This window comes from Bombus flavifrons, chromosome 11, assembly GCF_040668555.2.
Source record: "Bombus flavifrons isolate JBK064 chromosome 11, iyBomFlav1_principal, whole genome shotgun sequence".
Classification (NCBI taxonomy): Eukaryota; Metazoa; Arthropoda; class Insecta; order Hymenoptera; family Apidae; genus Bombus; species Bombus flavifrons.
In genome coordinates, this window is record NC_138452.1 from 3,781,368 (window position 1) to 3,805,162 (window position 23,795).

At 28.8% G+C, this 23,795-nt stretch overlaps 7 protein-coding genes across 13 annotated transcripts; 3 read left to right on the top strand and 4 right to left on the bottom strand.

Moving 5' to 3' along the window:
• The first annotated feature begins 183 nt into the window (after window positions 1-183).
• Lint-O (L(3)mbt interactor in ovarian somatic cells) lies at window positions 184-5,109 on the top strand. The gene is made up of 5 exons (XM_069122792.1): window positions 184-3,483; window positions 3,583-3,793; window positions 3,863-3,972; window positions 4,038-4,412; window positions 4,502-5,109. Exons 1-5 carry the CDS (start codon window positions 2,350-2,352, stop codon window positions 4,646-4,648), a joined length of 1,977 nt encoding a protein of 658 aa, XP_068978893.1. The 5' UTR covers window positions 184-2,349; the 3' UTR covers window positions 4,649-5,109.
• A 1,186-nt stretch (window positions 5,110-6,295) lies between these two features.
• On the bottom strand, window positions 6,296-8,474 carry LOC138184662 (transmembrane protein 59-like). Its single transcript, XM_069122793.1, has 4 exons — window positions 8,200-8,474; window positions 7,999-8,113; window positions 7,485-7,768; window positions 6,296-7,222 (listed from the first exon to the last, which is right to left on the bottom strand). Exons 1-4 carry the CDS (start codon window positions 8,338-8,340, stop codon window positions 6,893-6,895), a joined length of 870 nt encoding a protein of 289 aa, XP_068978894.1. The 5' UTR covers window positions 8,341-8,474; the 3' UTR covers window positions 6,296-6,892.
• Window positions 8,475-9,108: 634 nt separating this feature from the next.
• On the top strand, window positions 9,109-13,360 carry Cth (Cystathionine gamma-lyase). 4 transcript variants are annotated; one of them, XM_069124059.1, is made up of 9 exons: window positions 9,141-9,245; window positions 9,429-9,584; window positions 9,685-9,819; window positions 10,095-10,382; window positions 10,487-10,621; window positions 10,688-10,823; window positions 10,907-11,059; window positions 11,212-11,377; window positions 11,452-13,360. In XM_069124059.1, the coding sequence occupies exons 2-9, from the start codon at window positions 9,582-9,584 to the stop codon at window positions 11,594-11,596; spliced, it is 1,161 nt and encodes a 386-aa protein (XP_068980160.1). In that variant the 5' UTR covers window positions 9,141-9,245; window positions 9,429-9,581; the 3' UTR covers window positions 11,597-13,360. The 4 variants fall into 4 exon arrangements, with proteins under 4 accessions (XP_068980162.1, XP_068980160.1, XP_068980161.1 ...); XM_069124061.1 differs by lacking the exon at window positions 9,429-9,584 and having other exon boundaries at window positions 9,109-9,245; XM_069124060.1 differs by lacking the exon at window positions 9,429-9,584 and having other exon boundaries at window positions 9,146-9,404.
• On the bottom strand, window positions 12,208-14,120 carry LOC138185242 (solute carrier family 35 member E2A). The gene is made up of 5 exons (XM_069124062.1): window positions 13,859-14,120; window positions 13,492-13,743; window positions 13,172-13,358; window positions 12,861-13,064; window positions 12,208-12,776 (listed from the first exon to the last, which is right to left on the bottom strand). Exons 1-5 carry the CDS (start codon window positions 14,118-14,120, stop codon window positions 12,584-12,586), a joined length of 1,098 nt encoding a protein of 365 aa, XP_068980163.1. The 3' UTR covers window positions 12,208-12,583.
• LOC138185245 (ribosome biogenesis protein BRX1 homolog) lies at window positions 14,110-19,053 on the top strand. The gene is made up of 5 exons (XM_069124067.1): window positions 14,110-14,248; window positions 17,127-17,372; window positions 17,490-17,766; window positions 17,871-18,226; window positions 18,318-19,053. Exons 2-5 carry the CDS (start codon window positions 17,259-17,261, stop codon window positions 18,588-18,590), a joined length of 1,020 nt encoding a protein of 339 aa, XP_068980168.1. The 5' UTR covers window positions 14,110-14,248; window positions 17,127-17,258; the 3' UTR covers window positions 18,591-19,053.
• On the bottom strand, window positions 14,624-17,163 carry LOC138185238 (prenylcysteine oxidase 1). Of its 3 annotated transcripts, none has more exons than XM_069124052.1 (8): window positions 17,048-17,163; window positions 16,657-16,710; window positions 16,276-16,482; window positions 16,058-16,199; window positions 15,661-15,964; window positions 15,465-15,588; window positions 15,054-15,403; window positions 14,624-14,976 (listed from the first exon to the last, which is right to left on the bottom strand). In XM_069124052.1, exons 3-8 carry the CDS (start codon window positions 16,298-16,300, stop codon window positions 14,722-14,724), a joined length of 1,200 nt encoding a protein of 399 aa, XP_068980153.1. In that variant the 5' UTR covers window positions 16,301-16,482; window positions 16,657-16,710; window positions 17,048-17,163; the 3' UTR covers window positions 14,624-14,721. The 3 variants fall into 3 exon arrangements, with proteins under 3 accessions (XP_068980153.1, XP_068980152.1, XP_068980151.1); XM_069124051.1 differs by having other exon boundaries at window positions 17,035-17,153; XM_069124050.1 differs by having other exon boundaries at window positions 16,657-16,942; window positions 17,035-17,134.
• Window positions 19,050-23,754, bottom strand: Ctl1 (choline transporter-like protein 1). Of its 2 annotated transcripts, XM_069124048.1 has the most exons (13): window positions 23,654-23,754; window positions 23,419-23,516; window positions 23,133-23,278; window positions 22,657-23,048; window positions 22,493-22,582; window positions 22,264-22,403; window positions 21,999-22,185; window positions 21,791-21,922; window positions 21,572-21,716; window positions 21,347-21,487; window positions 21,110-21,269; window positions 20,800-21,021; window positions 19,050-20,723 (listed from the first exon to the last, which is right to left on the bottom strand). In XM_069124048.1, the coding sequence occupies exons 2-13, from the start codon at window positions 23,419-23,421 to the stop codon at window positions 20,571-20,573; spliced, it is 1,911 nt and encodes a 636-aa protein (XP_068980149.1). In that variant the 5' UTR covers window positions 23,422-23,516; window positions 23,654-23,754; the 3' UTR covers window positions 19,050-20,570. The 2 variants fall into 2 exon arrangements, with proteins under 2 accessions (XP_068980149.1, XP_068980147.1); XM_069124046.1 differs by lacking the exon at window positions 23,654-23,754 and having other exon boundaries at window positions 23,419-23,644.
• Window positions 23,755-23,795: the final 41 nt, after the last annotated feature.

The following is a 23,795-nucleotide window of genomic DNA, read 5'->3' on the forward strand; positions in this document are numbered from 1 at the left end:
TAGTTAAATGACAATAGGTAGGAAAGGAAAAAGAAAAGGTGTTATTAGAATAACTGCAAAATTGGTAAAGCAATGCGCAGAAGCCGATTCCTACAGGGTGTTAAGAAAGACATTGCCGTACCTGCACGGACCAGTCCCCGCAAAAAGTGCGCTCCGCGTGTTCCGTACTCCAGCGGCGGACCGTCCACACTTGCGTGTAGCCGCACCCGGCTTCGCGCTCTTCGCTTTTGTCGAAATAATTTGTGAAAGCAGCTCGTTTGGAAAGTTAATCGGCGATGCAAACGATTTTTTGAGAATTCTCGGAAGTGACAGTGGCAGTGAGGTGAAGTGCGTCACAGTTTCTCCGAGTTCGATCTTTTTGGGCGTTCTGTAGAAACGAGCAGAGGTAGCGCGGCGCGCACAAGAGGCCGCCTCTAGGAAAAGAGCGCGTCTCACGCGTTGCGCTACATCGGAGTTATGCGATGTTCGTGAAACTATCGCGGAACGACATAGGAAATGATGAAAAAAATTCGTAACTGATCGAAGTAAAAGCGATTTGTAATAAGCGAATCGATGTTGTTGTAGGTGTGCGTGGATTCGCAATGATTTTTGTCTGGTCAAACCGGGAGTAAGAAAAGAGGCTGGCGCGCACCGAGTCTACCTCGGTAAAAGACCGCGTCTCGCAGGTTTGCCGTGTACTGCGATAGCTATTGTGCGATACGATTGTCTAAGCTTATCGATATTCTTAAAATTGCAGTACTTGTCATCGCATACGATCGAGGTGATAGAGCGTAGAAAGATTTAGCGAACGGTTTGTACACAGTGTCAACACGTACAAAGGTATAGTACAGGGAACGCAACCGGCGACGATATATCCCGCGTGGTACGTATACGCATATACGCGTATAACATATATACACGTAAGCGCGAATACGCGTTGGTGTGGCATGCACATAAGGACTGTGGACTCATGAAATCGTGGTGTATCGTTTGGTCGCGTGTATCGAAGTGGCCTGTCGCGAAGCGCGCTTACAGAAAGAGATCCAATACTGTGGAAAAGTTGTTGGACAGACGGTGAGGGAGAGAGATCAGCGAAAGAGGAGAGGTATCCGTTTTGTTGGACGATTGGCGCGTGGTGAAAACGTTCGACGGTCACTTGGCACGTATGTAGTGCGATTATTCCCCGGTTATACCGTTTCGTCCTCGTGAAGAAGGCATTATTTATGGGTGCATGGATCGGTGGATTTTCACGAGCGAAACAAAAGAGAAAGATAGCAAGCAATTTCGAATTAATACGAAGACAGTTCTCTTTGTTCGGACTACGATACCTCGATAACGATTTGTTCGAATTTTAAATCGTCAGTGAGGACGATTACCGGAAGGAAGTTACGTACGTGGACACGAAAGTATCCTGACGTCGTTAAAAGTGCGTGTAAAGGGTGTGAAATGCGTCGCGCTGCAGTTCGATGTTCGATCCAGCAGCGGCGGACGACCTGACTGTGTCAGATTGCTTCTTCGTCGCCGTCGTGTACACCTCTCTCGGCTTCAGTCCAACAATGGATCAGCGCAGTTGTGGTACGCGATTCGAAATTCTCTCCCGGTAGCGGACATAAGACGGTAGAAAGTGATAATTCGTGAGCTTCGTTTTCCTAGCCGCGTTTAATCGCTTTACTCGGCTGATTAACGCCAAACAGTCAGCGGACATTTCGCGCGTTCCGAATGCGCCATAGATTTTGCACGTTATTGACTTGGTCGATCCGTGCAATCGATAATATTGCATCACGTTAACGAGTTTCATCGGTCGTGTTATTTTTCTCATTTCAATCCGATATGCTTGTACAGTTGAAAAAAAAGCGACTAGACAATCCGTATACGTAGAAATATATTGAGATACACGTTTTTATTATAACGTATTACTTCCACTTGTTTATATGTGTAAGAACGATTCTGCGCTTGATACGAAGCGGAGCGGACTGTTTCCACCGCAAGAATGATCGACATTTTATCTACCCATTGTTTCGAATGGTAATCAAGAACTTTCGATATTTACGCGATAATAAATTGAGATAGGTATACGGTTGCAAGAGTTTCGCTTTCATGTTACGTTCTAAGAAGAATCATTTCGAAAACAGAGCGGACATTTATGCGAAAGTCAACTAAATGATAAAGTAAGAGCGGATGTATACGCGCAATATATAGAATTTTGCCGGTCGTTATGACATCACGCGCGAATGCATCGAGCACCGTGAAAACGTGCAGAGATCATCGTGAAACGAATTTACATTGGTCCTACGTTCTTTTTAACGATCGTGTGAATAGAAATTGTCAGATATACTATTGTGGCAGAGAAGATTTTATCGACGCGTAATAATGCAGCAACACCGAGTAGAAACGCAAATACTCCATGAGGAGCAAATCCTGGAGGCAATAGATCAGTTGCGTCGACGAAAGGCGCGACCCGACGCTGATCGCATCTGCAACTACTTACTAAGGAAGTTTTCGGTGGATGCACGGGACACCATAGCCGATCTTCATCGGTTAATCGAAGCAGAAAAAGTGATACAGGTTGACTATAAGGGTAATACTAGTTACCGAAATGCTTCGAAATGGTCACGGTTACAGCTTTACAAAAATCGACCGGAGGGTTTCGTCAAAGAGAAATTAAACTCCGGGATGGTAGCGGGTGCCGTGGCAGAACTCGTTGTCGAGGAGCCAGATTACCTTGATCAAGGTGTACCAGCTTATAGATTGATTGAACAGTTGCTTGATGGTGTCTCAAATCCTACTTCTAGACGTATGGTAGAGGATTTTCTTGGAAAAGAAGTAGCAAGTGGTAATTTGACGCGTCTATCTAACGGCAATTACTCGTTGGTGGCGACGTCTGACATGACAACCACCGCTGAGCCACATCGAGAATCTTTTACCCTTGAGAATGGAAACGTGCGACGTAAGGAATTACAAACTGTTTCATCAACCACAGGTGGTCTTTATGATTTTGACGAAACAGAAAACCTGACGATTACGGACTCTAGGTCGAATACACCGAGGTCCTCGCGTCAGGCAAGCCCCAAATCTGATCCACAGATCAGAAAAGAAGAATGTTTCGAGATAATCGTTGGAAGAAACGAAAATACCGAATCATCAGTAGAACACGATTCTTTGAAAGAACGAGAACCGCAGGAGCTATCGCAAACCTCCGTTGAAGATGTGAAAGAAGACTCAAAAAATACGGATAATCAGACTCATAACCTTAAAAGGTCGTCGAAAGCTGAGCGTAAACAGCGCCTACTAGTTCGAACAGACGATCCTATGGACATAGAGATCAAATTTGAGGACTACCAAAAAGATAATAAAGAAGAAATAAATTCGCAAAAAGAAAAGAGAGAAGAGACTGGACATTTGAGCGAAGAACGAGAGGACGAGGATGCGGGGAGAAGTTCCACTAATCCTTCGCCTACGCCATCCAACACTAATGTTGGAGGCTTTCGTAGTGCTCGTAGAAAGGTATGTATCTTTTTCTATTTTTTAAATATAATTGATTGCTTAAGGTTCTTAATTCGATTTGTATATGTTGAAAAAATTGAAAATACAATTTCGTTCCAGAGAGCAAAAAAAGTATTTGATCCTTCTGACAATAATCTTGTAAAAAGAAAACGTGGGAGACAACCAGGCTCGCAAAATAAATCTTCTATACCTCAAGAATCGCAGGATTCTTCTAAAACAACTGTTAAGGATGGACCTTGTAGACAATGTAGTCTTTGTGCCAAAGAAAAACAAGAGACTTTAGTTGCTTGTCGTGATTGTACTGTACGAGGTATTATCATATTTGAAAATATGATAAATGTTAAAATTAATGATTTAATATATTTTCATTTATTTATAGCACATCCAAGTTGTATTTATAGTCCAGAAGAAATGATTCAAAAAGCAGGTAGCAATTGGCAATGTGAACGTTGCAAGAGTTGTACAATATGTTGTGAAACCTCAGATGCTGTAAGTAGATTATAAAAAATATATTAACAACTTTTTCCCAATTGTAATATAGCTTAATTTTACAGGGACCACTTGCAACATGTTTTACTTGTGATGATGCTTACCATTATTATTGCCACACACCACGTATAATAATTCCTAAATCAAATTCAAAGTGGCAGTGCAATGATTGTGTTCAAAAACAATATAAAACAAATATAAACCAGAATATTAATCTGGTTACTAGTAGGCCTGATACGCCATCGAATCCTCCTGTGTTACCCCCAGTTCTAAGTCCTCAAGTTTCCCCTGCTAGAGGATCTTCCGACCAAATGGAAGATGATGGTCCAAGAGATGGAATTGATCCAAATATACCTGATGCTTCTAATTGGACATCTGAACAAGTGTATCAATATTTTGCAAGACTTTTTCCGAAAGAAGCAGAAGTATTCAGACAACAGGTACTTTTCTTCTGTTTCTAAAAAGAACTTGTGTTATCTGGTATCTATTATTAAATATTTCATATTTCTTATATTGATATGTATTTCAGGACATTGATGGCAGTTCTTTATTATTACTGAAACGGTCTGATGTGTTAAGTGGACTTGATTTACTTCTAGGTCCAGCATTAAAAATATATAGACATGTATTAAAATTACAAGTGAGAAGAGATGATCCAAAACTTTATTGGCTGTAAATGCTTTAATTACTTAGGATAATATTTAAACAAAGTTAACTACACTGTACAAATTGATTCCTTTTATATTTAAGAATTAAATATTTTTTTGATTCAGGATACTTTTTTATACTGTACATATTGTGGTTATCTTGAATTAAAAAAATAATTCTTTATCATAGAAAACTTCGAACTAACGTAAAAAATAATAAAAGAATTTCAAAATAGTTATTTGTTTTTTGTACACAATTTTTTGCATTAAATAGATTAAATGACTTACTATTAATGTAAACCTTCCTTATTACAGTAGAATATACTTATGTTCGATGATTGTAATCAACATTTTAAAAGGTGCTAATCTTGTCACTTGTTACGTGTTAAAGTTAACTTCCTGTCTCATAATAAGAATTCTAAAAATTGTTCTGTTTGAATAAAATAGTGCGAATATGGAGTATAATAAAAAGTACTATTTGCATACCTTATCTTTTTTTTTTATTTTTGCAGTGTATAATGAGATAATAAATATTAATACAATAAATTAGCACTATCCTATATAAGGAACATGATACTTTGGTTTGAAATATACTTTCTTATCCTTTAATTATATTAATATTTACAGCATATTGCATTTTATATAATTAAAAGAAACATTTAACTTCAATTTTCGTTACAATTTTCATAACATATTAAAGTTTTGAATATTTCTGACAATTTTTCAAAGACTTATAATTACTTTAGTTTTCGGTATCGATATTAAACATTAAAAAAGTTTCCTCATTTTTTATAGAGCAAATTTTGAAATCAATTCCTATAATGATATACAAGACACATAAATCTTGTTTATAAACTAGTTCATAAAAAAATTTATAACATTAATGTATCATCTTAGCATCTTATTTGTAACATTTACATCAATATATATCAATATTTATTCTGAATAAGACCATGATATATTTTATCACCTTAACGTTACAGTAATACGAAAAAGATATTTTTTGAAACATAAATACACTAATAATTGTGTAACTATTTCATTGACCCTTTATTTTAAATTACATTAAATTGTTAAACATTGCATATTCAATAATTCATAATATTCTACTAAAGGATAAAGACATTGTGACTTTTTTAATTATTTTTAAGTAACGTCTTACATTGGTTACATAATTAATTTTAGTTTGTTGTGAAGAAATATGAAATTTATATATTACTGCATAATGTAGTTGACATGTACTATCGAAAAGCCTCAAACCATATTTCAATAATTACAATGACATAAGATATCATGTATTTAAATGATACAACATAATATCATACATAATGTTTTAGAGTTTCCTTAACTATACACTGTATCATATTTGTTTTTATAATTGCAATATTTCACATTTCCCCATGTAAACTAAAAGTTAAGATAAGTTGATAAAATAAATTTCTAACTATAATTTTTACAAATACATACCCTTTTACTCCAAAATTCATCTTTATGATTTTAAACTTCACTATATTATAATATAGGATATAAAAGATACAAAAGAATACATGCATGCATTAAATATACAAACATCTTGAAACAAGCTGACTGTACTTAAATGTAAAATAGAATTTATCATTATTAAAATGAATAACCAATGTAAGAACAATAAAATAAAACTTCCCAAAAGCAATTGCTTTCAATGATCATACATAAATTTTCTTATATTTATACATTATATTTAACAAAATAATATATTGATATAAATACAAAAGTTTTTAATCCTTACGCAATTACTAATAAAGTACATAATTTGCAGTCTTATACATGTGCATATACCTTTTTACTTTGCAAGTTTTATTTCGATACTGATTTCAGTTACTTTATCTATTGGGAAAAGAAGAATAATAAGATCTGTTATTATAAAAAACAATGTTATTCTGTACAAAATAATTTTATCATATATCACCATTTATTCAACCATAAATTTTCCCCACAAAATATTTTATTACCTATTTTATCATTTATTTTGATTTTAATTTTCATATGTATGTTTCAAAATCTCAATTAACTTTTTAAAGTCTTATTTTTATACACATATATTCTTAGAGGATTATCTTTCGTCTATGAATAATTTTGTTGAAAATTGAGAGTACAGATACTTCTTAATAATTGTAGTATTCACAACAATCTATGATACATAATATAAACAATTTCTTGAAAACGGCGTTATCATACTGAAATTTCAACGACCTTCAAAATTATTGAAAAAATTATAAAGTTAAAGGTCCTAGCTAAACTTTGATATTAATTTCTGCAGGATCTACGCTATCAAAATATTTTGGTGGAGGCTGTTTATGAAATGGTGCTTCGTGTACATATAATGTTGCTGTTGGAGAAATATCAGATTTTTCAATAAGTATTTCTTTAAAAGGATCAGTAGGTTTTTCTGGATATAAACATAACCAAAATGCAGACAATGCTGCTGCTGCAATAGCAGAGGCTAAAAGCCAATGTGGTAGTCCAATATGTTTCGAGGCACACTGAAGCCAATCAGATCCAGGTACTGAAGCTGATTGGTCATTTTCTCCAGAGTAGTCTGATGGTACACCATAATCCACTGTCTATCATATCATGATCAATCAGATTTATATGACTTATAATAAATAAATATATTCTACATAAAGTGAAATTTCCAAACAGGATAAATATCAAAAACGGGATATATATTATGATTAAAATTTAAAAAATAGAAATATTAAATTAACAAGAAACTTTTGTTTCATTGAATTATATATATATATTTAGTTTCATTGATATATTTAATAAATGATTAAAACTGTATCATTTAAATTTTTATTATAAAATACACAGTTAAAAACTTACCCCAGCATCTAATGGAACAGTCTTAATATATGTTTGTGGCAATTTAAATCCATTAAAATCCCACCATCCTGGAAAAAGCTCTTTCCGCAAACCTGGATCACTCAAAATATCATTTTCAGGTATATCAGGTGACATTACAAGTAAGTTGGAATCTACACCTTCCTCTATATAGACAGCAACAGAAAATAGTGATAACAAATCTGAAACACGTTGTTTGGCCATGAAATCACAACCAGTGCTACATGCATAGCGATCTTGAGGAGCTGTATATGCTTCTGCACATGCTACAACAAAATGAAGAAATATTTTATTTAGAAATTTATTAGTTACAATAATCTTACGTAATTTTTTAGAAAGTAATTTACATTATAAAAAATATTTTTAGTCGGCATGCAAAAATAATCTTTTAAATTAATAATTATATGAAATATTATACTATATATTTTATTCTATAATTAAAATTAGATTTAGTTTTAATTTAAATGCTATTATAATCATTATATGCTTTACATACAAGCTTCACAGGCATCCCTAGTACCATTTAAGCTGTTTGGTTCTAATCCATAATGTAAATCCACTAAATTGAAGAATCTACATCCTCGCTGACAACATGATTTGACATATTTACTCTAGAATTAATGAACGTCATCGTCATCATTAATGTATCAGTTCATAATATGTAACTTATAAACATATATTTGCTGATAACGCGTACATTTGTAAAAGATAATGGTGTTTTTTCGCACAAGTTAATGCACGGATCTTCTCGATTTACAAGACTACAAAACATATCACCACGTACAAGACTTATAATAAACAATAACAGCAACGAAATAATTCCCTTTTCTTTTTTCATTTCAGAGAACTGTTGTGTTCTGTATTCTGTAAAAGAGTATTTGGCGTATCAATCAAAATAATTCGTTAGACGAAGAGACTTCACTGAGAGAAGGTTGATAGCTCCTCGAATAATCGAATAAATATCGATTTAATTATGGTGGGATGCGTCGCATTGGTCGACATGTTTGTCGTCTATAAGAATCGACCAATATTATTTTTCGGAATTATAAATGCATGTCATTCGCTAATCTGTAACATTTTCTATGCATTAGTAAAATTACGAATAAAAGCTTCATAAGAGCTTCATAAAATATTATTCTATGTTAGTAACTTTTTATTAAACCAAAATCTTTCTTTGAGATTTGAAGTTATGATATATTATGATACATTATGATTTCTTTTTTACAAATTTTATTTTTAAGTTCTAGATTAACAGTAGTACTGAAAAAAATGACTAAAGATAAAAAGCAGTGTAAACTACATATAGGAAATTAAGACAAATACTATAATGTTTGTCAATGTTGATTTGATTGTTGAGATAAAATGTTGAAATAATTAATAACAAATTATTTTCAATTGTTTTATAATTGTTTCGTTTATCTATCAAAAATTCACTAGAAATATTAACATATTAGAAATATTAACATATAACATATAACAAAGATCTTAAGAAAAAAACTAAATGCTATTATTCTTTATTTAATATAGATTCAAGTAAAATTCCTATTTTATAATATTTGAATTGCGATAGCGATATCTCGATAATGCAATATAATTCGATACATATCGTAAGCTTATGACGTATGTAAAATTTGTAGGATTTGAAGCAATTGCGAGGAGCTTCGTATTTTATCAATCTTTTATCAGTGGCACTTAGTAGTAATTTTCTGATTGATGACACGTGGAGTGTCTAGTTAACAGATTGTAAGTAGGCACTGTCGTATGCGAGGTTATCATTTTATATTGAATATAGTAAAAGTACGCGTGCCAAAATTCTTCGAACATTAATATAAATTCTAATTTATATAAGTTTTTAACCTATCATTTTTGTGTTACTTTTAAAAATCTTTAAAAATAACTGAAGTAAGTAATACATTTTTATCTTAGATATAATGGATGAATTTCTTTTTGCTCGATAATAACAATATATATATCAAAAAATCCAAATCTTAATCTTTCAATGAAACTATTAAAAAAAGAAAAAATGGCATTTATTATAACATGAACATGATGTAATTGAAATCAAATTATATATGATTAATGGTAATGTGCCAAATCTCATTGTCAATAATATTCTGTTATCTAAAATTCATTTTATTCAATAAAAATTACTGTTAATTATATAATAAATGCACTTAACAAGATGTCAACAGAAATGGGTTTTGCCACAAAAGCTATTCATGCTGGACAAGATCCATTACAATGGAATCATTGGGAAGTAGTACCTCCTATTGTAATGTCCACTACTTTTCGTCAGGATGGACCTGGGCAAACTAAGGTAAATGCTTTTTATTTTAAAACTAAATTAGTTTCGGTGATATTTCATAAATTACTAATGTATCTTATGGTATTATAACATAATGAAAATGTGAGTACTTATATAAGCTATACATAAATTAAACATTTTCTAATTTCTAAAATTAATACCAATTGTATTATCAAGTGACTATTAATCATAGTTGATAAAAATCATTAACAGTTAAATTTTATATACTTACTATTTGGGTCATTATTTTATCATTTATTAATGTTATATGTTACATTAAATTCTAGGGTTATGATTATGGAAGAAGTAACAATCCCACAAGAAATGTTTTACAAACTTGTTTAGCTGCTCTAGAAAATGGAAAATATGCATTAACTTTTTCATCAGGTTTAGGTGCTACAACAGTAGTAACTTCATTATTAAATGCAGGAGATCATATTATATCTGCAGATGATATTTATGGTGGAACTAATCGTTTTTTCCAAAAATGTTTATGCAGGCAAAATAATACAATTACATTTGTAGATATGTCAGATATTAATAATGTTATAACCAATATAAAACCTAATACAAAGGTGTGGAGAAATTTTGAAATTTTATTTTTTATAATATTAATTATAATAATAAACAAATTTTGATATTGTTTAAGACATATGAATTATACATTTATATTTTTTAGATGGTTTGGTTAGAGACACCAACTAATCCTCTACTAAAGTTAGTTGATATTCAGGCTGTTGTTCAAGCAGTCAAACAAAAAGATGCTGAAATTATTGTAGTAGTAGATAATACTTTCCTAACATGTTATTTCCAGGTGAGTAGTACATTTTATTTACCACTATAACATGATTACATAATTTATGTTATATATTTTTTATAGAAACCATTAAATTTTGGAGCAGATATTGTAATATATTCTCTAACGAAGTACATGAATGGACATTCAGATGTTATTATGGGTGCAACAATTACAAATAGAGATGACCTAGCACAAAGACTTGCATTTTTTCAAAATGGTACTTTTGAATTACATCCCTAATATTTCTTTAATTTTAGTTTTAGCTAGTTTTCTATATATAATTTCTAATTTTTATGTTAGCTATGGGTGTTGTTCCATCTCCTGTAGATTGTTCTTTGGTTAATCGGAGTTTAAAAACTCTGGAAATTAGAATGCAGCAACATATGAAAAATGGGTTAGCAGTTGCACAATTTTTAGAATCGCATCCTTGTGTAGAAAAAGTAATCCATCCATGTATGTATCTTTATGAAGTATTAAATTTATAACTTTTATATGTTTTAACATCTCATACAATTTTAGAAAAGTGTAACACAATATTCCCTACAATTAGATAGTATGTAAGTGATATCTTTCATCATCTTGTAAAATGTAAAATTTAATTGTAGACCTTCCCTCACATCCACAGCATGAAATTGCTCTTAAACAAACTTCTGGTCATAGTGGAATGGTTTCATTTTATCTAAAAGGTAATTCCAGCAAATTTTTAAAGGCCTTAAAAGTATTTACATTAGCAGAATCACTTGGTGGTTATGAATCTCTTGCTGAATTACCGTGAGTAAATGGTAGTTTATCATCAATACATATAAGTCTTTCCACCATTTTTATTGTTTTAATTTCTTGCATAGGTGCGTGATGACTCATGCTTCGGTACCTGAAGAAGCTAGAGCAACATTAGGCATTACTGACAAGTTAATTCGTTTATCTGTTGGTCTTGAAACAGAACTGGATCTTTTAGCTGACCTTGATCAAGCTCTTAAAGCTAGTTTGTAAACATATGTTGATTGCCGGATGATTTTCTACATAATACTTTACTAAAAAGAAAAGTTGTTCAAGCACTTTATGGTGCATTTAATATTTTAAACTATAACTATTAGAAATAGTAAAAATTTTATGAATAATTTTTTATTTAATTTACATGTAATTAATTCTGATATCAACATAATGCCAGTCATCATAACAATCAATGTGTTAATATAGTAAGAGCCAACTTAATTTACTATGATAGAAAATTATGATACTATACGTGTTGTCTTTTGAAATTAATTAATTTTTTGGGAAGTATATATTGCCATTCATATTTTAACATTCCACACTACACTGATGTTCGCATGTTTCATATTGTACATTATTATATGTACACCATTTATTCTAATAGTGCCGTATCCTGTATATATTTTTATATCATCTATTCTTTGTATGAAAAAATTGTACAACGTTGTAGAATACCCATTGAATTTAGAGGATTTTAGACAATTGTATATTAATATTTGTAAACTGTGTATAAAAATAATGATACAAAAATAATAGTGATCAAAGAAACTTAAATACAATTATAAATTAAGGAATTTATGGTTTTTTACATTTTTTAATAAGATAAAAAATTATTCTTAAGATTTTTTAATCTTGTATTAAATCAGTAATATTTTACATACATATATGTTAATCTGTCAAAAAATAAATTATTCTTTTCTTATGATATACTCATTGTATACGACAAAACTTTTATGATCATGTATATCTGAATTATTACATGTATTCAGTTAAAGTTGTTTTACTGTAAAATGCATCTAAAGTGTAAAATATACTTTTACTTTATAAAGAGAATTGAAATTATAAATAATTTATCATTGCAATGAATAAAATACTCTATTATAAAAATTATTACTACATTTGTTTTCATTTTTCATTACGTAATTAACGTAAACGTGTTAATTATTTTTATTAAATATCAAATTTTTATAATTTGAATAATTAATATTATTGTAAATTAACTTTAGAATTGTATCGTAACTTTGCTTTGTTTAGTTTATCATATTCTTGTGCTCGATTATACAATAACACTCCTATTATTACTAAAGATGTTCCCATAGCAGATAAACCAGTTACAGGGTTATTAAATAGTAAAACAGAGAGCCAGATTAAAGATGCTCTCTTTGCTGTATTAACGACACTGCAATGATACAAAATACTGTTAGTAATCAAATTTCAAAATATCTTATAAATATTTTATTTTAAAATAGCATAAAAAGCACACCTATGTGTCACAGGACTGATGTAATTCATAAGTACATATGCTGTAATACTTTGAAAATGGAAGAACACTCCATTAAGTAAAAATGCTGTGAATAATTTAAAACTCAAAGAATGTTCAAGTGTTGGTAAATCTACAAATAAGATCAATACTGGTATTTGTACCACAATTGATGCTAAACTAGTATAGAATTGCAGTTCTGCAGGCCTGTAATTTCATATTATTAATGAATGTAAAAAATTTAGTTGAATAGTTTAAGATATAAATGGCAGTAAATAAAAGATCTAATATTAATATATATATATAATACTTACGTATACCTAAAATTATCACCACTGATTAACATTTTGGAATAAACATTTTGTAAACATTCTGTTACATTTGTAGCCATAGCTGCAATAAATCCTCTGAGGTCAAAACTAATTTCGTTTATTGAACATAGAGCTAGACCACACATTAAAGGAATTAAAGATAAATTTACATATAACCCTGTATGTTCCCCTGTAAATAATATATTAATTTAATATTTCGAATAACAAATATTTATATAACTTAAAAATATTTGTAAGTAGAAATGTTTATTAAAAGATTGTATATTAATAATAGAAAAAAATAACTATATATTGATTCTTACCTAATAAATATCTGCTAATAAGGACGGTAAATAGTGGCGCACTACTTTTAATAGTTTCTGTGAAACTCACTGCTACATAATTAAGTGATACTAGCCCTAGTACTACAGTTGTAAACCTTGTACATCCAACCAATATCATATGCTTATAAAAACCTGCAGGTCTCATTAATCTGGGACGTGTTTTGTACATTCCACATGGAAAATACATTTGAATAAATCCACAAATTGTAGTCATTAACATTTGACAAGCACCTATTCAAATAAATTAATACTTAATATTAAAGGCAAAAATTGTTAACATTTCAAGTCTATAATTTTAAACATGAAATAGAAAAGAAAGTTTATATTAGTTTAGATATTAATTTACCCAAAATTGTAGGATTGCCTTCCATATATGATAATATGTATTTATTCAAGAATAAAGTACATCCACTAATGAGATACCATAATACCAGAAATAACATAGCTCTGGGATAGAATGAACCACCCATAGTTTCACTTGTTACAGTCGTTTCTTCGTGTTTCTTAATATTTTCTTCATATGATTTAGTTTCACCATCATGTATTAATTGCTGTTCTGTGTCACGAGGTGTTAACGCGTAATTTATACGAACAGAATGATTTTCCATTACATACAGTTTCTTTTCAAGTGAAATGTTTATAACATTACATACAACTTTGCTTCTCAGATCACATTTTTCACATGTCACATTCGTATGATATTGACATTCATATGTTTCATTCAAGGATTAAAGAGGTTATATTCTTAGAGACTTTTAAATTTATAACAAAAATCTTAATTTTAATGTTTATGCAACATGAAAAGCTTTTGATATTAACATTCATACACAATTTTTACTTGAGTACACTTGAGTAATAATAGTTATTTTATAATCATTGCATTATTATAAAATAGTATATATTTGTAGTTATACCAAATTCGTATGTTTACCATACGATCATTTCTACTTAACACTTCAGAAACTAATTGCAGTTGAAATAAAAATTTCTACTTATTTCGTTTTAATATAAATTAATGTGAATAACATGAAATAAACATAACATAATTAAAATTATATACTGTGTGAAATTATAAGCTAAAAACTGTTCATGTTTGTAATAAAAAATAATATTACAGTAATTTAAATAATAGCTTTATTACAAAAATTATACACATTTTACAATTTTTTAAATTAAAACTAATATTAACTGTTTTGTACTAATCTTATATTACAATTCAGTGGGTAATTTTTTTTTAAGTGAACTTGTCTGTATAATTTTTTCAAAACAAAACTTTCTAAAAAAATCTCTATGTGCTAATAATGCAACATTTCTTCCGCCTATTGCACTCATTTCCATTGCACTAGCTATCCATTCAATAGCATTAACATGATAGAGTGCATTATGCAATTTAAATTTTGCTTCATGAATTTTTGTTGAATATTCAGGATATGCTTTCCAAGTAATCTGTTTTATTTCTTGAACCTTAAACATAATAAATTAATTTTATGTTGCATGTCATATATATCACAGTTTACATAAATATTATAAAGTAGTCTTACATTTGAAAACATTTCATTTATAATATTTGACTTTAAAGGTTTATTGCTAAATATTTTCCAAACATTACTATTCTTCATTGAACCTTCTACAGAATTTAACCTTCCCAAAGAACTAATTATCGTTCTGTTAGGATCACAGCTTAAAATATTATCTAATTCTGCCTCTAAGCCAAAATAGTGTGGTTTTAAATCTGCTTTCACAAATGTAGCTATAGTTTCATGGTACTTTGCAGGACTGAAAAAATCATTGTTTGGAAACCCTTCAAAAGTTATAGGAAATTCTTGATTATGGATAAGTGGAATTGCCAGTATTACAATATCATATGTTGCTTTCATTATATTTGTACTGTCTGAAATAGAAGTCATTCCTTAATCATTATAAAGATATCATTTATTATTTTTACATCATACCTTGATTATGATAATGCACTTCATATAAATTTTGAGTACCATTGTTTAGTATGTTAATAATTTTAATCACATGTGAAGGCACAACATTTACATGTTTATTTCTATATATTAAATGTTCAGGTACCTAAAATATTAGTACAATGATTAATTATGAAATGAAAATATCTTTTCTACAAAATTAACAAAAAAAACCAACCTTTTTATTTCCCCCTTTTACAGACCACAAATTAAAACCTGCTCCAGCTAAAGACACAAAACCAACAAAACTATGAACATTTGTGTCTTGCCCATAATTTACTACTAATGTTGTCTTCACAAGTTCATTAATTAATTTTTCTGAATAACCCAGATTCAAAATCTCACTTTTAATAGATTTCTCTAACAACTTTGGAAATTCAGGATTCATAGATAACAAAAGACTACTGATATTCGTGAAAACTTCTCCATTATCCTGTAGATGGTATATTTTTTCAAAGTTATTTATTATAGAAGTTACATATCTGTTTAAAATTAATAAAGTCAACTATTACTGTAATATCAAATATATGTGATGGGATGTTTGATATACTTTTTTAAGAATACATATGGGATACCTGATGAGACTGAATGGCTGAACACCATATCTGTAAATTAATTTAATAAATGATAATATCTCCCAGTTACTCTCTTCAAATATAATTTCATTGCCATTCCAAATACTTGTTCTTTTACCTTTAGATGGTCTGTGTTCTAAACCTAAATCAACAGACGTACATTTTAGATATTTATGAAACTATATCTGTAGAAATGTAAAAATAAGAAAACAAAGTACCGAGTAATTCAACAAAATCTCTCATATATTTATTTTGAGGGTGTATGATTGAACCTCCAGCTTCGAATTCATTACCGTCAACTTTTATAGTGGCCAAACGCCCACCGATAATTTTTGCTTCGTATAAATCGATATTAAGATTATTATTAAATAGTTCTGTAAGAAAATGAGAACTTGCTGCGCCACCAATACCACCTCCAATAATTGCTAAAAAAACAAAGTTTTCAATTATTGTTATATATCTTATTAAACGTGAAAATAATATGCTTCATTGCTTGAAATCAGTTGAAATATATTTGCTTTATCTCAACTTTCTTATATTTTAAACGTAAAAATATTACATAAAATTATTTTATATCATTAGTATATTCTTTTACTCACCTATATTTGGCTTACACTTTTCATAACAAATTCCTCTTTTAAAAATCAGTATACCTAACAAAATTATACGCCAATTCATGATCTCGATTATTATGTTCATGTCGTACTGTTTTCATAGGAATTTAATTGTCTACATATATATATATATTAACGGTTAATGTTATGTTACATTACTTTTTATTAATAACTAGTATATTTTCTAATTTAATACTTATATAGTCTATAAAATTATTATTATATACTACATATAAATATGATTTATTATATCCTACGATGTGATTGATATCTAATAAAACATAATATAAATTACAAAATTAATTAAATTATTTTACATAAATCCAGGAATTGTATTTTAAATATAATAAATTATGTATCTACGTTAAATATATACATATAGTGGCATTTGAGTTTCACTAGTCAGCAGCCAACAGTTGCAGCGGCAATAATCAAATTTTGTTTATGTTGAACAGAATATCCATATATAGTCTGTGTAGTTTTACTGCCTCCATGATAGGGGAAGCACGTGTAATATATTCCTGTACAGTTAACCTTACTCTTGGAAACATTTTTATATTTATTTACGTGAGTCATTCGAATTAATAATGGCGAAAAAGGAATTAAAACGTAAACGAATCGATAATCTTAATAAAGAAAATATACCACAACCCGAAATTTTACCAGCAAAAAGAATATCCGATGAACCACCACCAAAAAAGGTTTAAAAATATCTTTTTTCTGTTTTATTCAACTTCTAGCAAGTAGAGATATAAATATACATAAAACATATTTCAATTGGTAATGAATTTGTTATACATTTTCATTTTATGTTATAGATAAAATGGATTAATAAGCAAAGAGTGTTAGTATTTGCTACTAGGGGAATCAGCTATAGACATCGTCATCTTATGGATGATTTAAAAACTCTTATGCCTCACCATCGCCCTGAATCTAAAATAGAACGTACTAAAAATTTACAAGTAATTAATGAAATATCGGAAATGAAAAATTGCAATAAATCAATATTATTTGAAGGCAGAAGAAAAAGGGATTTATATTTATGGTTTTCTAACATTTCGATAGGACCATGTGCAAAATTTCTTGTTGAAAATAGTACGTATTATAATACTTAATTATAGAATGTTAAATTCTATAAACTATATCATATTATAAATAATCTTAATGTCACAAATAGATTAATGACTTCTATGTTGTAGTTTATACTATGGCAGAATTAAAAATGACTGGAAATTGTTTAAGAGGTTCTAGACCATTGTTATCATTTGATGAGAATTTTAACACAAAACCACATTATGGTTTGTTGAAAGAATTGTTTGTTCAAATTTTTGGTGTTCCCAATCATCATCCTAAGAGTCAACCATTTTTTGACCATATATATACATTCACTATATTAGACAATAGAATATGGTTTCGAAATTTCCAAATTTTAACAGAAGATGGAGGTTTAGCTGAAATAGGTCCTAGATTTGTATTAAATCCAATAAAAATATTTGCTAATAGCTTTAGTGGAGAAGTACTTTGGGATAATCCTTCTTATATATCCCCTGCTAAGGTATAAATCAATCAAATTTTTATGATAAATTTAACGTGTGACAAAATTAAAAGTGCTAAATTTAATAATTATAACATTTTAAATATTATAGTTTCGACAGTCTTTGAAGAAGAATATTGCTGGTAAATACATAAATAAGGTAGAACAGAAAGTGGCACAAGAGAGTAGTAAACCAAAGGAATCATATTCATTGAATCCCATGGATGAAATATTTAAAGGTGATCCATTAGAGAAAGCAATAGAATTACAACAGAAAGAAACAAAAGAAGTACAGGCTAATGATAGTGGAAAGAAAAAAGAAATCAAGATGCAATTAGGGAAAAAGATAAAAAAGACTAATTCTAAAAAGAAAAAAAGGAATTAATGCTGTAATATTGCACTCAAAAGTTTCTATTCTATTGTAATAATATTACGTTAATAACAATTTTTTTAACTATTTCATAAACAATATATTTTTACTCTTCATACAGTATAATATACATACTTTATAAAGACAAGCCTAGAAGAATTAGCAATCTAAAATATATAAAATACACGTATATGAACTTTATACATATCTTGTTTAAATTTTATATAATTTATATACTACGCATACATTTTCATAGAACTACATAGCAACGTGATTTATTTAAAACTGATTTGTATAAAATGCATAATGTTAAACACGATTGAATAAACAGGTATAATTACTTTGTATAATTACACATCATTGAAGAAAAAAATTACATTATTGCACTTAATATAATTCATAAACAAAGATATAGACAGAAAACAAATATTTGATTCCATTGATAATAAGATAATATTCTACGTTATAATGTATATATATATATATGTATAATATATTATAATGTATTATATAGGCTTGAAATAAAAGTAAATTTATTATTGTAGTATATGTCATTTGATAATACTACATAAAGTTATTCATAGATTCTTATCGCATTATAAATTGCGCTGGCACATATTTGTACTTGATTTAGTTACATTAAAGCACACTTTATAGGATACCTTATACATTGCATATTAATGCAGATGCTTGAATGTTCTCATGTATAAACTCTAAGCTCAAATTTAAATTGACTTAAGATGTTAATTAAGAATTATTTAAACAATAACAATCATTCAGGTATGAAAATTCAGGTATAGATTCAAAATTTAAAAATAGCGAGATGGTTATTGTAGTTACACATTATACTTTTCTTTTTTCACTTAATATTTAAAAAACACCTAAAATAAAACATAAAAAAATATTTTATTATTTGCATATAACACATGATAATAATGTATTTCAGAACTAGAAGATAAGATATTAAAGACCTTAGAACCAACACAAATGCAGTACGGAATCACATAAGTATAGAAATTGAGGTTGCAATAACATTGGGGTAGTTTAATTTAGATTTTACAAATCCAAAATAATTCAGTCTCGACGTCACGATTCCGTAGTATACATACTTAGTTCTTTCGATTTTAGTGAATAATAGCACTTGTAGATCTTTCATATCATTTTTCACATCTTCAGTTGTGTCATTCATTATTTTCATTATATAGAAAATTATATATTTATGTTACATTTATAAATACTGATAACAATTCTAGAAGGAAAAGAAAACACGTATTCTCTCCAAGTAGTAAAAACCAATTTTTTTTGTTGATGTTTTTATGAAAATATATGTATCTAAGGATTTTAAAAAATGCATGATTAAAATCTGTATTCTCCACATATATTAAGTACTATAAAAATAGCAAATAATACTTTTACTAATAAATTTTACAAAATTGTACATAAAATATAAACGGCCGTTGACCTTTTCTTAATTTAATATTTTTATAAAACAGATTTTAGAAGTATATCATAATAATTCAATGTTTTAAAAATATATAACATTTTTTTTTATAATCAAAATACATATTTCTCATGGTTTTTGTGTAATAGCCTTTAGAAATACTAATTAATATTATTTTTATGCATTTTTTAAGGATATGCTAAACTGATTAAAAACTGATTAGAAATCCTGAGTTACAAATCAAAGATATTTTGTACATATATGGCAGTAGTTTTAGATGTATAAAAAGATTTGTTAATTGATAAGTTTAAGCTGTTATCTAAATATAGCTTATAACCTCAATGTAAGGTACATATTCGTAATCATATGTACATACATATATATATTATATAATTGTTATTACACTATTATTATATAATATTATATAATGTATGTATAATAGTATATATGTATGTATATGATGATCTTAATTTTATAGACGATATAATGTTGCATAAAAGCATCTATAAAAGTGAAGGAATATTGGGAAGGAAGTTTGTGCTTTAGCATAATACTTATGTGTTCATTGGTACTAATTCATGTGATTGTTGTCCATTTGAACTAGTATTAGATCCAATTTGAGCTAATGCTGACTGACGCCACTTTCCATTCTCTCCATTTAAATTCTTGTCCTCACAGATACACAGAAACAGTGTATCTATTACAGTCTGTAATAAAACATGAAATGATAAATATGTATATGATTCATGTAATCTATTCATATATACAATCTTTATAATATACCTCATAAAGAGAAATAATACAATGAGCAATAAAAAATGCAAAAACACAGATAACGAAAATTGGTGCTGCATAAAAATGTAATCTGGGATCCTGTTTCATAAATAGCAATCCAACACTCCCTGTTGCAGCAGTGACAAAACATTTACCCAAAAATAGAATAAAATCTCCTATTCCATTAATTACCGCAATTTGTAAAGCATTACTAACAAGAGCTGTAAATGCCTACAAAAGTAGAAGAATGTAAATTATTGTATTTTCTATAGCATTACTTTTATAAACTTCTAGCAGATGAAAATAAATTATAACATACGATTTTAGCTGCATTGCAAAAGTGTGTTCCTTCAATGGCAACTACAGTATATGCGTTATGATTCATATATCGAATAAATTTTTCTAAGCAATAAAAACAGCATATGCAGCATTTTAAACCACACTGTGCACATGGAGATGTTTCTTTGCTTTTCTCGAATCTGTGGAATATTTATATTACAAATTTTTATATTTTATACATCTTATAGACTCATCTATGTTTATTAGTAAAACATACTTAGCATAAAGATATGTCAAGATCAAACGAGGTAACTTAAAAAGTGTTATTAAAAATGAACCACAAGCTACAGAACCTAAGTGATAACTAACTAAATTTCCCATAGCAGAGCATACTGGGGATGCACTAGCGTCTTTGCCTCTGAAATAATAAATATATATATCATATAAATATATATATTCTACTTTATTTATATGCACAAGACGATTGTTCTTATAATATTACCTGAAATACCAGTGAGCTACAGCTCCTGATATCACCATATCTTGGCAAGAAATAATGAATTCAGACGTCCATATTAATCCTATGATATACACCCACCACATATATTTTACCCAAGTTGGGTCTACATATTCCACAAGTGTGAAAGCTAAAACACTTCAATGGTAATAACAAGTGCTAAATTAAAAAAGGGACATATTAGATATGTTAGTATAGACTTACTTTTAAATGAATCAAGAGAAAAGTCAAATTTCCTTTCTTCAACATATGCACTTTTTTCTCTAATTAAACTAAAATTTAGAGGATTAAATATATGATTTTTATACATCTGTACAGATTTTGTTCCAGGATAATCTATAATTTTTGCATTGTTATATAAATATTACTTCTATTTTGAGATTATACAACACAGACAAATTAAAATACTTACTGGCTGTTGCAAGGCAAAGAATTACAGTTACCCAAAACGCAAAAAATAATATCAGAGCAGTAAATGTTAATAAGGGTTGAAAAAATAAACCTGGTAATTCTGCTAAACATTTAGCACTTTCTTTGAATAATGCTGTCATAAATCCAATACGTTTACTTAATATGCTTAAAAGTAATAATAAAATGACCTAAAATATATGAAAGTTTATAAGAGAAACAAATGTTTTAATCAATCAAAAAAGTAATAGTTAATGATAATTACTTACAGTTATTATTGTTGCAATAATAGAAAAGGCTAGAAACGCTCTTTCATTTCTAACAGATTCTTCTAAAAGCTGATTTGGATTAGTTTTATCCAAAGTTCTTTTAATCTCTATATATGTCCACCATAATAATACACTTCCAGCTATACAATCAAATATATGAATTATATTCTATTGAATAACAGTTTAAATAATCATATTTTTAACACTTTTTTGTATTTCAATAATTTACCTATAGTAGTTGCACTGACAAGAATCATCACAATCCATGTTACAATACTTGCTAATAAATGAAATATGGCAATCATAAAGAGAGACAAAACTGAAATAAAACATTTCATTTAATTATTTTTATAGAACATATAGAATTAACAATGAATATAATAAATTTCATACCAAAAGCTAAGAAGGATAAAGACAAAATCTCTCTCCATGTTTTATACAAATCTCCTAAAATTTGTTCAATAATATCCCAAGAATTAATAAGGCCATATAAATTTGCAATTATAGTTTCTCCCACATCTTTAATAGCTTTAGGAATACAACGATTAAGAACTGGTATACTATTATACACTGGTAACCCAGGACAAGAACCAGTTTTATTTTTTCTATTTCCATTACTACAAGCACTTAGATCATTTCCTGGCTTGTCATGACAAAGTTGAGATCCTGTTTCTTCATAAAATTTACATATATCATTCATTGTTGTCATAGTTCGATCTGGACACTTCTTTACACAAATTTTTAAGGATTGTGTAACATTATATATATCCAAAAAGAATAGGAATCTAAAATAATCAATTTCATGAGACTTTATATTCTTTTGCCTATATTTTATTTGTAAAAATGATAATTTTTATATTAATACTAACGGTTTATCACTAGTATCTTGTCCAGATAATTCCATGCTACCAAATTTTGGGTTATTTTTCATACCACAAGTGTTTCCAAAGCTATCATATCCATTAATAAGTCGTAAAGGGTTACCATAAACAAGAGCAAAAGCTGCTATTAAGATCTGTAATATAATATCACCATTAACAAATAGTACATTTGTATACAAAAATTACACATATTGTTATGTAAAAGATGTTTAATAACATTTTTAACTCCATATACTTTTTAAGATAAAATTTAATGATAAATTCACTTACATACCATAAGAAACCAAAATACTATAAAGCAACAAAGCCAGAAAATATCTGTGCATCCTCGCACACGTGTCGGCTCAGGCCGTTGTTCATCATCCTCATCTCCTGAACAGCAAGACATCTTTTATAAAACTTATTGTTCCAAATAAATTGTTACAAATTACAAAATAAGGTACTTAAATACTATGTTAAAAACACTTGAGTTGTCTTCGATTTCAGAACTACTCCCTCCATTGGATTACCTTGAAGTTGTCTTCAGTTATGAACACATTATAATGTAAAGTAACAGTTTTATTTGATCATATTTTTTACATAATTTTACATTATTTAGAATAATTTCAAAAAAGAGTAAAATTATTAAATTAATCAAGTTTATATTGACTA

What these genes read in the sequence shown, in the direction of transcription:
- Lint-O (XM_069122792.1), top strand. Translation starts at nt 2,350, where the DNA reads ATGCAGCAACACCGAGTAGAAACGCAAATACTCCATGAGGAGCAAATC. An exon ending in TTCGTAGTGCTCGTAGAAAG is followed by an intron (nt 3,484 to 3,582) that starts GTATGTATCTTT and finishes ATTTCGTTCCAG; the next exon opens with AGAGCAAAAAAAGTATTTGA. An exon ending in TCGTGATTGTACTGTACGAG is followed by an intron (nt 3,794 to 3,862) that starts GTATTATCATAT and finishes ATTTATTTATAG; the next exon opens with CACATCCAAGTTGTATTTAT.
- LOC138184662 (XM_069122793.1), bottom strand. Translation starts at nt 8,340, where the DNA reads ATGAAAAAAGAAAAGGGAATTATTTCGTTGCTGTTATTGTTTATTATA. An exon ending in CACCATTATCTTTTACAAAT is followed by an intron (nt 8,114 to 8,199) that starts GTACGCGTTATC and finishes CATTAATTCTAG; the next exon opens with AGTAAATATGTCAAATCATG. An exon ending in CTGTTCCATTAGATGCTGGG is followed by an intron (nt 7,223 to 7,484) that starts GTAAGTTTTTAA and finishes ATGATATGATAG; the next exon opens with ACAGTGGATTATGGTGTACC.
- Cth (XM_069124058.1), top strand. Translation starts at nt 9,264, where the DNA reads ATGCGAGGTTATCATTTTATATTGAATATAGTAAAA. An exon ending in ACTTGCATTTTTTCAAAATG is followed by an intron (nt 10,824 to 10,906) that starts GTACTTTTGAAT and finishes TTTTTATGTTAG; the next exon opens with CTATGGGTGTTGTTCCATCT. An exon ending in GAATCTCTTGCTGAATTACC is followed by an intron (nt 11,378 to 11,451) that starts GTGAGTAAATGG and finishes TTTCTTGCATAG; the next exon opens with GTGCGTGATGACTCATGCTT.
- LOC138185242 (XM_069124062.1), bottom strand. Translation starts at nt 14,120, where the DNA reads ATGGAAAATCATTCTGTTCGTATAAATTACGCGTTAACACCTCGTGAC. An exon ending in AGGCAATCCTACAATTTTGG is followed by an intron (nt 13,744 to 13,858) that starts GTAAATTAATAT and finishes TTATTTGAATAG; the next exon opens with GTGCTTGTCAAATGTTAATG. An exon ending in TATTAGCAGATATTTATTAG is followed by an intron (nt 13,359 to 13,491) that starts GTAAGAATCAAT and finishes TATTATTTACAG; the next exon opens with GGGAACATACAGGGTTATAT.
- LOC138185238 (XM_069124050.1), bottom strand. Translation starts at nt 16,756, where the DNA reads ATGAACATAATAATCGAGATCATGAATTGGCGTATAATTTTGTTAGGT. An exon ending in AGATTTTGTTGAATTACTCG is followed by an intron (nt 16,200 to 16,275) that starts GTACTTTGTTTT and finishes CTGTTGATTTAG; the next exon opens with GTTTAGAACACAGACCATCT. An exon ending in CAGCCATTCAGTCTCATCAG is followed by an intron (nt 15,965 to 16,057) that starts GTATCCCATATG and finishes AATTTTAAACAG; the next exon opens with ATATGTAACTTCTATAATAA.
- LOC138185245 (XM_069124067.1), top strand. Translation starts at nt 17,259, where the DNA reads ATGGCGAAAAAGGAATTAAAACGTAAACGAATCGATAATCTTAATAAA. An exon ending in ATGAACCACCACCAAAAAAG is followed by an intron (nt 17,373 to 17,489) that starts GTTTAAAAATAT and finishes TTTATGTTATAG; the next exon opens with ATAAAATGGATTAATAAGCA. An exon ending in AAAATTTCTTGTTGAAAATA is followed by an intron (nt 17,767 to 17,870) that starts GTACGTATTATA and finishes TCTATGTTGTAG; the next exon opens with TTTATACTATGGCAGAATTA.
- Ctl1 (XM_069124046.1), bottom strand. Translation starts at nt 23,532, where the DNA reads ATGTCTTGCTGTTCAGGAGATGAGGATGATGAACAACGGCCTGAGCCG. An exon ending in TTCTCTTGATTCATTTAAAA is followed by an intron (nt 21,717 to 21,790) that starts GTAAGTCTATAC and finishes GAAGTGTTTTAG; the next exon opens with CTTTCACACTTGTGGAATAT. An exon ending in GTAGCTCACTGGTATTTCAG is followed by an intron (nt 21,488 to 21,571) that starts GTAATATTATAA and finishes TTATTATTTCAG; the next exon opens with AGGCAAAGACGCTAGTGCAT.